The sequence below is a fragment of the Phoca vitulina genome, unplaced genomic scaffold, assembly GCF_004348235.1.
Source record: "Phoca vitulina isolate PV1807 unplaced genomic scaffold, GSC_HSeal_1.0 scaffold69, whole genome shotgun sequence".
Classification (NCBI taxonomy): Eukaryota; Metazoa; Chordata; class Mammalia; order Carnivora; family Phocidae; genus Phoca; species Phoca vitulina.
The window spans coordinates 579,515-592,762 of NW_022589772.1; the positions used below are offsets into that span (position 1 = coordinate 579,515).

The window sequence follows — 13,248 nt, forward strand, 5'->3', positions numbered from 1 at the left end:
AGGGGGAGTGGGAGAGGGAGAAGCAGGCTTCCCGCTGAGCAGGGAGCCTGATGTGGGGCTCGATCCCAGGACCCTGGGATCATGACCTGAGCCGAAGGCAGACGCTTAATGACTGAGCCACCCAGGTGCCCCTTAAAAAATTATCTTAATGTTCTAAATTATTTAGCTAATTCTTCAAATTTCCACCAACCCTCTTAAATCTAATTATTAGAGAAATAACTACTGTTCTTTTTTTTTTTAAGATTTTATTTATTTTGGGGGGGAAGGGCAGAGGGAGAGGGAGGAAGAGAGAGTCTCAAGCAGACTCTGCGCTGAGCGTGGAGCCCGATGTGGGGCTTGATGTTGTGACCCTGAGATCATGACATGAGCTGAAATCAAGAGTTGGACACTTAACCGCCTGAGCCACCCAGGTGCCCCTGTTCATTTTCTTATACAGATATTCTTATTATGTGGCTGAATAAGTTGATGTTTAGGTGGCTTCTTAAAATTTGTGTGGTTATCATCATAAAGAAAGGATTACGATATATGTGGGCTTTTGCAATGAGTAGCTTCAGTTGACTGGTTCCCATTGCATGTTCACTTCTGCTAACTTGCATAGTATTTTCTATTATCTTTTTAATAATTATTTTATTTGCTGTTAAGTGTGTTCTGAGAGTTTTTACATACTGCGGAAAGATGTGCTTCTTAACTATGTAATATGGCTAAATAAAAAAAAGTAATTTTGAAAAGTTATATTGAAGTATAATTAAGGATCATGGAAAGGAAAATCACATTTTGAGAAGTTTATTATTTTGGTTCAGAATTATAGAAATTATATACATAACCTATTTCATGTGATTTTTTTTTTTCTGATCATATATATGAATATTCCAGTTTGAGGGGCATCATGTTAACCTCTAGCTTGTTGTAACTAATTAGGTAGTTCTCCCAACCCTTGAAATCTATCCATTCTTTCTTTTTTGCTTGCTTTACTAATGACTTCCCTGTCCTCTCCCAAAACATCTTACTTCTCCCATCTTTTGGTTTGGTTGATGTACGGGAAATGTGAATACAGATGGAGGCCTTTGTGTTATAGAGCATCATTCAGTGAAAAATTCTTCCAGAGGACCAGAGCAGCAGGACATGCATCAAGGTATCTAGAGTTTGTGGAAACATTAAGTATTAAGGGGCCAGGTTGGTGCAGCTGAATTTTATAGTCATTTACTTAAAATACAATACTAGTAACTGGGTTAGGGAAATGTGTTAATAATCTAGAATAGATATTTAGATAAAATAGATGTTTATTTTGACTTTGAGTATCACAGAGTAAAACATTAAATACCCATGTACAAACAAGCGTTTACGTAGGGGAATTCCCATATAAAATACAGTTTATAGGTAAGTGGATCTCACTTTGTTTTTCTTTCTGCTCCAGTCTGATTTATAGACATCAGTAATTACAATGCTAGTAAGTGTGGTTTGCGGACAATTCAGAATTTACTGTAGTGAGGGCATTGTAGTTTGATCCCTCACCTCCCGCTGTCAGCAATCCTGACATTCACCCCTCAGGACAGTTCTCACTGTTACATCTCCTTTTTAAAAATCACTCTTTAAAGGTGTATTTCTTCCTAATAGTCTTAGATATTTTTTTACCTTAGTTCTTTTGCATTTCGGGATTAAGTGCAATTTTAGTATATGTCCATACTAAGAAGAATAAAGGTGTTGTTTGGTGCAAAGCTATACTGCTTTGCCTGTGATACTTGTCCTTTGCTCCTCACTGTGATTTCCTCCTAGGGAGGCTTTAATCCATCCAAGCTAGTGAGGAAACCGAGGTAATGGAAATTGGTTTCTTTAGGTTAACCATCTTTCTGTAATTACCAACTTATCTTTAGCTTATGATATCTTTTAGTAGTAAATATGTGCTTTTAATTTTAAATTATTTTCTCCTCTATGTTTTGATAGTTGACATCCAAAGGTTTTTGAATAAAAGACATATTTTATTCCTTATAAGACTAAACTTTAAAATTGAAAAGTAAGTTACATTTAAGTCTATAGTAAATAAATATTAAGAACTCTTAAATAGGTTAGTGACTTATGTGAAAGAAAGTTATTAATTCATTACTTTTGACTTTGAGATTAATACTTAGAATTCTATAAAATTATGGACAAGTAGTTCTCTCATGATGGTTTGTCGTTCTTTCTCTTTTTTGTTCTCTTCAAATACCATTTCATTTGGGTACTAAAAGTTTAATAAATTTGTGAGCTTTTTTTTAAATAATTGAACTTTAACATGGCTTTACATTTAGAATTAAGATTTGTTATTTGGCTTTTGGCAAAATGGTCATCTGTTGCATCAACATAACTCGCGTCATTTGCAGTGCTGGGAAAATGAAATCAGTCATGATGGCACCTAAACAATCTGCATCTGTTTTTCTGTCTCAGCCAAAAGTTAGATACACACAGGGCAATAGCATGGTTAGAAGATATCCCGGTTTCGAGAAAAGGTTTATAAAAGAAGATGCGTGGAAGAGTTGGTGAGCTTCATTCCTTCATAATAGTCATGGGCATTAGATCTAAATAATATGTAAACATTGTTTTCTAGCAGAGATCTTCATGGACCAGATGCAGTTTATTATGGAGATTTTTTATATCATGTGTAAACACTTTTCTCTTTAATGTGTTTTGGAATTAACGTATTGATTTACTTCTAGGATTCTTAATCATTCAACTTCTGTCCCAAGAAACAAGCCAAAACAAACTATGGAATGCGAAAAGAGGTATAAAAATATCTTAGTCCTTATATTTAGTATTTTATAATGAAACTTGATTCTCTAACAGTGATTTTCCCATATGTGGGCTTTAATTGAATAAATGATATAGATTTAATGTAACTAGATAATTTAATGGAGAAGTGTGTTCTAGCACCAATTAAATTTACTTTTGATATAAACAAATTCAAAAATGCTGATCTGATCTCTTTTTGTGCTCATACCTGCATTTTGTTGTAATGATAGAAGCATTTATTAACTCAGCAAACCATTTATTGTATGACCATTACTGCTGGGAATAATGTGTTTCTTCATCATCGTGTTTGTTCTGTTATCATTCACTTTTTATTTCATTTCAATTGAGTTTTACTAAATTCTTCTATATGAATACAGGGTCTAAGTTAATATATATGAATTCCAGAGAACTAGAAAACCTTGAAAGTTTCTATTTATCTTTTTGGCAGTTTGAAAATTTGCATCGGTTCAATTCCTGGGCCATTCCTGTAGGAGTGTAAAGGTCCAAGGCTGGGGGTAGGGTGGGTATAGCAGTATACACAGAAAGAATTAACATTTCTTGAATGCTTTTATACGCAAACTGTTCTGAGTGGGTTAGATGTCTTATCTCATTTAATCCTCATAGTAACTCTATGAAGTTGTTACTGTTGTTACCCCATTTTGTAAGGGAGAAAACTGAGGCTCAGAAATTACCATAATTTGCTCAAGGTCATACAGTTAGTAAGTGGTACAGTGAAGATTCAAGCTCAGGTTGTCTGGTTCCAGAACCCCAAGTCTTAACATATGGTAACAAGAACATTTTGCTTCCTTGAGATTCACACATCCCACTGATATCTTTTCCTGGATACCTCACAGTCTAAACTAAACTTATTTTTTCCCAAATTTATTTCTTCTCCTATATCGTTTGCCTGAGTGAGTGTGCCACTACTCAGTCACCTAAATCAGCAACTTTGAAATCATCGGAAACTTCTCTCTCTTATGCACCCCTCCCAATCTAGTCAATCACAGAAAATTATAGCTTGTTTTATTTTTGTTTTTATTATTTTTTATTTTACTTATTTATTTTATTTTTTATTTATTATTATTATTTTTAAAGATTTTATTTATTTATTTGAGACAGGGATACAGAGAGAGAGAGCATGAGTAGGGGGAGAGGCAGAGGGAGAAGCAGGCTCCCCGCTGAGCCAGGAGCCAGACGTAGGGCTCGATCCCAGGACCCTGGGATCATGACCTGAGCCGAAGGCAGTTGCTCAACCATCTGAGCCACCCAGGCGCCCCATATTTTTTAAAGAGTTTATTTATTTATTTGAGAGAGAGAGAGAGAACACGCACAAAGAGGGAATGAGAGGGAGAAGCAGACTTCCCGCTGAGCAGAGAGCCCGATGTGGGGCTCCATCCCAGGAGCCTGAGATCATGACCTGAGCCGAAGGCAGACGCTTAACCGACTGAGCCACCCGGGTGCCCTGAAAATTATAGCTTCCTAGCATTACTTGCATCTATCCCAATTTCTCCATTCCTAGCACAGCCATGTATGTTGGTTTAGGCCCCATCCTTTTCCTCCTGGATTACTGCAACAGTCCCCAGACGTATCTCCATGCTTCACTTTTGCCTACCTTTAAGTTTGTCTTCTGCACTGATGTAAGAATGATGGTTCTAGAACCATCTAACTGTGTGACTGCCATTTATTATCTTCTACTGGTTCCTTATCACTTCTAGGATAAAGCTGAAAATGCTTAACCCGTAAGATTGAAGTGAGTTTCTGCCTTCCTTAAACCTTAGCATGCACTCTTCCATTGGCACCTTTTGCTGTTAGGAACAGTACTTTGTTTTTTTATTCTGTCATGGTTTCACATCTCTGTGTTCTAGATCCTGGTTTCTCTACTGGGATTGCCTTTTCTTCTTTTTTTCACTTAGGCTTTCAGAATTCAGTTCAAGTGTAAAGATGACTTTTTATACTCAAGTCTAGAAACATTCCTCTACTCAAATTTCATTAATTGGATTTAACCCACTCCCACCCTTTTTAAATACTGATTCTGTTATCTTATATATTTGCTCTCCTTACAGTTTGTGTTATTCCTTTCCCCCTCACTTCCTTTCATTCCCATCTTAAGCTTCCTCCCCAGGCCCCTAATATTCTCTTGAGAAAGACCCAGTTGCCCAAACCTCAAAAGTGTGATATCTAATCCTGGCCTCTCCTTCATAGAACTATTATTATTATTATTTTTTAAGATTTTATTTATTTATTTGACAGAGAGAGAGACAGCGAGAGAGGGAATACAAGCCGGGGGAGTGGGAGAGGGAGAAGCAGGCTTCCCGATGATCAGGGAGCCTGATGCAGGGCTCAATCCCAGTAGCCTGGGATCATGACCTGAGCCGAAGGTAGACACTTAATGACTGAGCCACCCAGGCGCCCCATAACTATTGCTTCTACTTTTCTCATTTTCAAAACAATCGCTCAATTTTTTCTTTAAAAACAAAATTAAAAAAATATTTTCCTGATTATAAGATTAATGTAGCTTTATTGTTGAAAAATTGTAAAATTTAGCAAATGCAAATAAATAAATAAATAAATATCACCTATTATCCCACTCTCCAGAGATGACAAGTCATAGTATTTTGGTATTTTTCCCTTTAGACCCTTTTTCTATCTGTGTGCATGAATATTTGCACATGCATGTGTTACATATATATATACACCACAGAGTTGTATAACCTGTTGCCTACTCAGCACCTCCACGTGGTTGTATAATAGGCATATGAAACTTAACTTTCCAAAACCACACTCTTAATCCCTCCTTGTACCTCTTGAATTTGTTTTTTTTTTTTTTTAAGATTTTATTTATTTATTTGACAGAGAGTGAGATAGCGAGAGCAGGAACACAAGCAGGGCGAGTGGGAGAGGGAGAAGCAAGCAGGCTTCCCGTGGAGCAGAGAGCCCGATGTGCGGCTCGATCCCAGGATGCTGGGATCATGACCTGAGCTGAAGGCAGACGCTTAACGACTGAGCCACCCAGGCGCCCCTCTTGAATTTGTTTTTCCTGTATTTTTTCCCATTTCAGAAAATGTCAACTCATCCTTATAGTTGCTCAGCTCATTAACCTTAGAGTCAACCTTGAATTAACATGTCACTTTCTTTCACATGCCTTATCTAATCCAATAGCAAATCTTGTTGATTCTACCTTCAAAATATACCCAGAATCTGATCACCTCTTACAACCTTCACAGCTACCACCCTAGCCCTTGCCATGTGTTTTTAAAAAATTCTTTATTTTTATTATTTATTTTTATTATTTTTCCTTCCAAGTTTTTATTTAAATTCAACTTACTTAACATGTAGTGTAATATTGGTTTCAGGAGTAGAATTTATTGATTAATCACTTAACAACACCTAGTGCTCATCACAAGTGCCCTCCTTAATACCCATTACCCTACTAGCCCATCCCCCCACCCACCGCCCCTCCACCAGTCCTCAGTTTGGTCTCTAGTTAACTGTTTCTTATGGTTTGCCTCCCTCTCTGTTTTCCTCTTATTTTATTTTTCCTTCCCTTCCCCTATGTTCATCTGTTTTGTTTCTTAAATTCCAAATACGAGTGAAATCATATGATAGGTCTTTCTCTGACTTTTTTCAGCTCTAGCCATCTCAACTTCAGTTACATAAGCCTCCTAACAGGTTTCCTGCCCTTGCTTTCCTTTAGTCTGTTTTTCAAAAAAGCATCAGATTGTTGAAATGTAAGTCAGATCATATCACTCTTCATAATTCTCTAATGACTGCCCATCTCATTCGGAATAAAAACTAGAGTCCTTTAAGGACTTACAAACCTCTACATTATTTGGCTCCCTCCTGTCTTCCTCTCTTGCCTGGTCTTCCTGGTTAGTTAGTTCCTCTCTAGCTATACTATATACTAGGCCTCCTTGTTGCATCTCAATACACCAGGCATTTCCTGCTCCCTCAAGGCTTTGCCTCTGCCTGAAATGATTTCCCCCTAGATAACCATATGGCTTATTCCCTTGGCGTCAGGTTTCTGCTCAAATTTCACTTCATCAGCAAGGGGTTCCCTGGACAACTTAAATAAAAGAGCATGCCTCCCCACTTCTTTGTCCTTTTTCCCATACCTTGTTTTATTTTTCTCCAAAGAACTGAATACCCTCTGACATTCTAAATTTATACTTTTTTGCCATCGGCATTCTGAATATATACTTCTTTTATTTGTTTACTGTTTGTCTTCACCACCACACCACCCCCTTGGCACACTACAATGTCGGTTTTATCAGTTATTAAGAGAAGACTATTGAAATCTCCAAGACTAATGGGGGATTTGTCTTTGAAGTTCTATCATTTTTCCTTCATATATGCATATACTCTGTGTTAGATACATAAATGTTTAGGACTGTAGTGTCCTCTTGGTGAATTTATAGCTTTGTCATTTTGGAATGACATTTTTTATATTTCTGGTAATATTCTTTGAAGTCTACTTTTCTGATATTGTATAGTCATCTCAGCTTTCTTTTGATTAGTGTTAACATGATAGATACATCTTTCTCCATCCTTTTATTTTTAACCAATTTGTGTTTTGTGGAGAAAGTGGGTTTCTTGTATTTAGCATATGGTAGCATCTTCCTTTTTTAATTTAATCTGACCATCTTTTAATGGCAATGTTAATATTGTTTATATTTAATGGAATTATTGATATTAATGTATTTAAATCTACCATCTTCTAATGTGTTTTTGTCTTATCCTTTATAGACATCTTTCCTCTTTTTAATTTTATTTTAAAGTTCCTATTTATCTCCTTCATGGGCTTATTAGCTATAATTTTTTGTTATCATACATTAGAGATTATTTTAGGGTTTCAAGTATAGTGTTTAACTGGGACACCTGAGTGGCTCAGTCAGTTAAGCGTCTGCCTTTGGCTCAGGGTCCTGGGATCAAGTCCTGCATCGGGCTCCTTGCTCAGCGGGGAGCCTGCTTCTCTCTCTGCCCGCCGCTCCCCCTGCTTGTGTGCTCGCTCTCTTTCTCTGACAAATAATAAATAAATAAAATAAAAAAAAATAAAGTATAGTGTTTAACTTATCGCAGTCTACCTTCAAGTGCTATTATGCCATTTCATATATTGCATAACTTTACAACAGTATACTTCTCTTTCTTCCCTTTTGGCCTCTGTGGTGTTGTTGCTGTACATTTTACTTATATATATGTTATAAACCCCATAATACATTGTTATTATTTTTGCTTTAAAGAGTCAATTATTTCTTTTCTTTTCTTTTTTTTTTTTTTAGATTTTATTTATTTATTTGACAGAGAGAGACACAGCGAGAGAGGGAACACAAGCAGGGGGAGTAGAAGAGGGAGAAGCAGGTTTCCTGCAGAGCAGGGAGCCTGATGCGGGGCTCGATCCCAGGACCCTGGGATCATGACCTGAGCTGAAGGCAGACGCTTAACGACTGAGCCACCCAGGCACCCCTCAATTATTTCTTTAAAGAGATTTAAATAATCAGAATAATGTCTTTTATCTTTCCTCCCTTAGTTACCATCTCTATCTAGTAGCTCTGTATTCCTTTGTGTAGCTCTGTATTTCCATGTATAATTTTCTTTTTACCTGAAAGAGAAACTTTAACACTACTTTTATTACTGGTCTGCTGGTGTTGAATCCTTTCAGCTTCTGTATGAGAAAGTTTTTTTCACCTTCATTTTTGAAAGCTATCTTTGCTGATACAAAATTCTAGGTTGACATTTTTGTTTTCTTTCAGTACTTTATTTTTTTTTTAAATGTGGGAGAAACTGTTCCTTGAAATCAACATTGGAATTTATTATGTACCTATTGTACATTTTTTAAAAAGATTTTGTTTATTTATTTGAGACACAGAGATACAGAGAGAGAGAGCATGAGCCAGGGGGAGAGGGAGAGGGAGAAGCAGGCTCCCCGCTGAGCCAGGAGCCCGACGTGGGGCTCTATCCCAGGACCTGGAGATTATGACCTGAGCTGAAGGCAGATGCTTAACCATCTGAGCCCTCCGGGCGCCTGTCTTTCAGTACTTTAAAGAATTTTCTCCACTGTCCTCTGGATTGTGTTGTTTCTTATGAAAATTCTGTTGTGAGTGTTTGTTTCATAGAACCTAATGTTTCGTTTTTCTCTGGCTGCTGTTTACATTTTCTTTTTATCATTTGTTTTTAAGTAATTTGATTATGATGTATCTTAGTGTAGTTTTCTTCATTTTTCTTTTGCTTGGAGTTCTTTGAGCTTCTCAAATTTGTGGGTTTATTGTTTTCAGGAAATTTGAAAATTTGGGGCCCTTATTTCTTCTTTGGGGCCCAGATATAATTTCTGTCCCCTGACCTATTCTTCTGGAACCCCAATTATATTTATATTAGGCTACTTGAAGTTTCCCACCAATCACTGAGTTTCTGTTCAGTCCTCTTCAATATTTTTCTTTCTGTGTTTGATTTTTCTTTTTAATTTTTTAAAGATTTTATTTATTTGAGAGAGAGAGCACAAGCAGGGGGAGCAGGAAAGAGAGAAGCAGGACCTCAGGATCATGACCTGAGCTGAAGGCAGACACTTAACTGACTGAGCCACTCAGGCGCCCTCTGTGTTTGATTTTTGATAGTTCTTTTACTAAGTCTTTACTTTCACTAATCATTTCTTTTTTTTTTTTTTTTAAGATTTTATTTTTAAGTAACCTCCATCCCAACATGGGGCTCAAACTTAAAACCCCGAGATCAAGAGTCTCATGCTGTACCAACTGAGCCAGCCAGGCTCCCCTCTATTAAATGTCCAATCTACAGTTAATCCCATCCAGTTTTTTTTTTAATTTCAGATGTTGTACTTTTCATCTCCTGAACTTTGATTTTTATCTATTTTATGTCTTTTGTGTCTGTACTTAACATGTTTAGTCTTTTCCTCTAGCTTCTGAACATTACCTGATTCAGTTTTTGATTGAATGTTGGACATTGTGAGCTTTACCTTCTTGGGTGCTGGATTTTACAGTATTATTATAAATATTCTTGAACTTTGTTCTAGGATGTGGTTAAATTACTTGGCGACAATTTGATAATTGTGGGATTTGGTTTTATGACTTACTATGTGGAATCAGTGTGGCATTTAGTCTAGGACCAGATTTGGCCCCCTACTGGAGCAAGACTTTTCTTAGTACTATAGCTGATGCCCCGTGAACTATATGCTTTTCCAGTCTGGCTGGTGGGAACTGGTATTATTTACTCAGTCCTCTCAGAGTTGGAGAATTATTCTATCTAATCTTTCTGGTTGTTCATTCTTTTGCCTAGTGTAGTTTTCTCATAACATATGATCAGGGCTCAGTACTCTGTTAAAATTTTAAGAATGCTTCTGTAGAACTTTTAAGTTCTTTCTCTGTGCATTGCTTTTTTCTCTATTACTTTGTCCTGTTAATTCCATCCATCTTTTTCACCCTGGCTCCCAGCTCTGTCTCCTCAGTTCAGGGAGCCCCCTGGGCCTTACTTTGGTTCTTCCTCTCTGGGCTAGAAGCCTGGAAACTCTTTTCCTGCAGCAACCTGATGCAGTTATGGGGTTTCCCTTGTTTGTTACCCATCTGTAAGGGATAAAATGTCTTCTTTTCTTGCCTGATACTCAGTGTCTTGGAAAGCAGAATTTTATATATTTTGTCTGTTCTTTTAGTGTTTTCCGTCAGGGTATAAATCTGATCACTGTTATTCTATCTTGGCCAGATGGAAAGTCTAATTCTTACATTTTTTTGTGTTTTGTCAATATTTAGTTTAATTGTTTCTTCCATATACCCCTTCTGTCCCAACATTTAAAAAATTACTGCCCATATTTTTCATATACTTATGTGATTTCATCTTTATTAATATTTAAATCTTTTAGTCATTAATTTTGGTATTTGATATGAGGTAAAGTATTTAGTTTTTTTCTTCCTCTCTTGCACCCTCTCTCCTTCTTTTTCTCACTCCCTGTCCTCCTCACCCTCTGTTTTTCTTTATTACTGTTTGTTTTATAATTGGTTAATCAGTTGTTTCAACACTATTTGCTACATAACCTATCATTTCTACGACTATTGTGAATTTCATTTCTTAAATCATAAGTTGTTATATGTGTGGTCCTGTACTTGTCTCCCACTGGAAAATCTATAAATTCCGGATCTAGTAGTATTTAATTACTTTAATTTAATAGAATATATGCAATTATGTAACTTTTCTCTTCTTTATCATTCATTCTTCCAAATTAACTTTGAAATTCTTTTATCAAATATTTAATATAAACCCAAAAATACTTTCTGGTTTTTTTATTATAGTTTACTTGAACTGTCAATTAATTTGAAGAAGTTATACCTATAATATTTAGTCTTTCTAAGAATTTTCCAGTTATTCAATTTCCTTACTAGACATTGGTAGGTTTTTTTTTTTTTTTTTTTTTTTTTTTTTTTTGAGAGAGAGCATGAACGGGAACGGGGAACAGGGTTGGGGGCAGAGGGAGAGAGAGAATCCCAAGCAGGCTCCATCTCACACCCCCAAGATCATGACCTGAGCCGAAATCAAGTGTCGGATGCTTAACTGATCATGCCACTCAGGTGCCCCAACATGGGTAGTTTTTTTCATGTAGGTTTTATGCATGTCTAAGTTAAGTTTGTTCCTAGTATTTTTGCTTTTCCTTCCTTTTATGAATGAATTTTTTTCCTAATATATTTTATAGCTTATTATAATTGATACATGAGAAAGCTATTTACTTTTGTATATTTTTTTATAACTGGTAACCTTCTTTTAATAATAATAGATTTTTCCCCCTTGGATAATCATGTCTTCCATAAATTTTGAAAATTTCTTTCTTTCTCTCTAATTTTTAAATGTTCTTTTCTTACTGTACAATAGAGAAGTTCTACAACAGTGTTGAATAATAACAGCTCTAGTGGGCATTTTGTCTGTGTATTTTTTCCAAAGGAACTTCTTACCTAATGACAACATGTGCGGTCTACTTTCCTGACAAACATAGATGAAAAGAATTTCTACCATAGCCCCTGTGTGTCAGAATGAAGGGTTAGAGGTTCATAATTTGTAATTCAATAGTCAAAGAATTACTCCCCTAATCTCTTTGGCATTTAAACAAAATAAATTTGTATAAAATTATTAGTTTTTTGTAATGATTTAATGTAATAAACATTCTGTTTTTTCACTGTATGTCTAGGTATTACATGTCTTTTGGCCTCTAAAAAGTCCTTAAAGTAGTCCTTTGCATAGGATGATATTAAATAAACTCATTTTGATGTTTTTTTAAAGGAATAGAAGTGATTGGGAACTTAAATATGATTTTGTCGACTTTAAGTTTTATGTTATTAGTTCAAACCATAGACATGGGTAAATTCTTTAGATTTCTGGTTAAAAAATAAAGAGACAACTTTATATTGTTCATAATAAATTCCTAAGGGTAATTCTAAATTTTTTAACATATTAAGGCATCTTTAATTTTGTAGTGTCTCAGCAGATGAAGTTAATTCTCCGTTATCACCCCTCACGTGGCAGGTAAGAGGAAAATGAATTTCTGTTATATCTAATATTTTGTTCTCATTTATTTAGTTAAAAGAAATTGTCTCATTACAGCCCTTAGAAAATCAGAAGGATCAAATAGATGAACAGCAGTGGCCAGAATCTCAACCTATAATCTGGCAGAGTGAAGAAAGGAGGCGGAGCAAACAGATTAGAAAAGAATATTTCAAGGTACTTTATTAAATTGCAAAATTTACTTTGTAATTATTAGTTTTGATTTTATAAGTTTTGTATTAATTACGTAGACTATAACTAGTTACGTATAGTAAATGTGTTATTTTATCTTGGTTTCCCACATGCATGGGTATAGATAATATGATCTAGTTAAATATATAAAATTTCAGTAATTTAGGATAATTAAGAATGACATTGTAGGGCGCCTGGGTGGCTCAGTTGGTTAAGCGACTGCCTTCGGCTCAGGTCATGATCCTGGAGTCCCGGGATCGAGTCCCGCATCGGGCTCCCTGCTCGGCAGGGCGTCTGCTTCTCCCTCTGACCCTCCCCCCTCTCATGTGCTGTCTCTCTCATTCTCTCTCTCTCAAATAAATAAATAAAATCTTTAAAAAAAAAAAAGAATGACATTGTAGATCAATGTGAATTGTGATTTACCAGATACTTGACATGAAAGATGAATGTTTGCTATACCGCTAGTTGTAGCAATATGTAGTTATGTTTTAAAAGAATTGCCTAGAAAAGGTCTTTCAGTAGATTTGTTTCACTATATAGTTCGCATGTATTTGCAATTAGCATTTAACTGTTTCTGTCTAAATAAATGCTATTTACATGGCTCTAAAAATACTTACAAGTGTTTCTCCCCCATTTTTTCTTCTTGCACCCTTAGATTTCTTAAGATGATCTTTTATCTTAGTTAAAAACTTAAGACTATTTGAATTATCTCAAATTTCTAGTTCACAGGTTTTTAATGAAATTTTACTGTGTATACCTTTGTAAATA

The 13,248-nt window shown here is 35.7% G+C and overlaps 1 protein-coding gene across 8 annotated transcripts in view; it reads left to right on the forward strand.

Moving 5' to 3' along the window:
- Positions 1–13,248, forward strand: part of LRCH2 (leucine rich repeats and calponin homology domain containing 2) — a 99,650-nt gene that overhangs the window by 55,158 nt on the left and 31,244 nt on the right. For 6 of the 8 annotated variants that reach the window (XM_032392835.1, XM_032392833.1, XM_032392836.1 and 3 more), the window contains exons 12-15: positions 1,055–1,132; positions 2,691–2,756; positions 12,222–12,270; positions 12,349–12,465. In XM_032392835.1, coding sequence (XP_032248726.1) covers positions 1,055–1,132; positions 2,691–2,756; positions 12,222–12,270; positions 12,349–12,465 — 310 coding nt within the window. The remainder of the gene's footprint in view (positions 1–1,054; positions 1,133–2,690; positions 2,757–12,221; positions 12,271–12,348; positions 12,466–13,248) is intronic. The other 2 variants (XM_032392837.1, XM_032392838.1) reach the window with 2 other exon arrangements.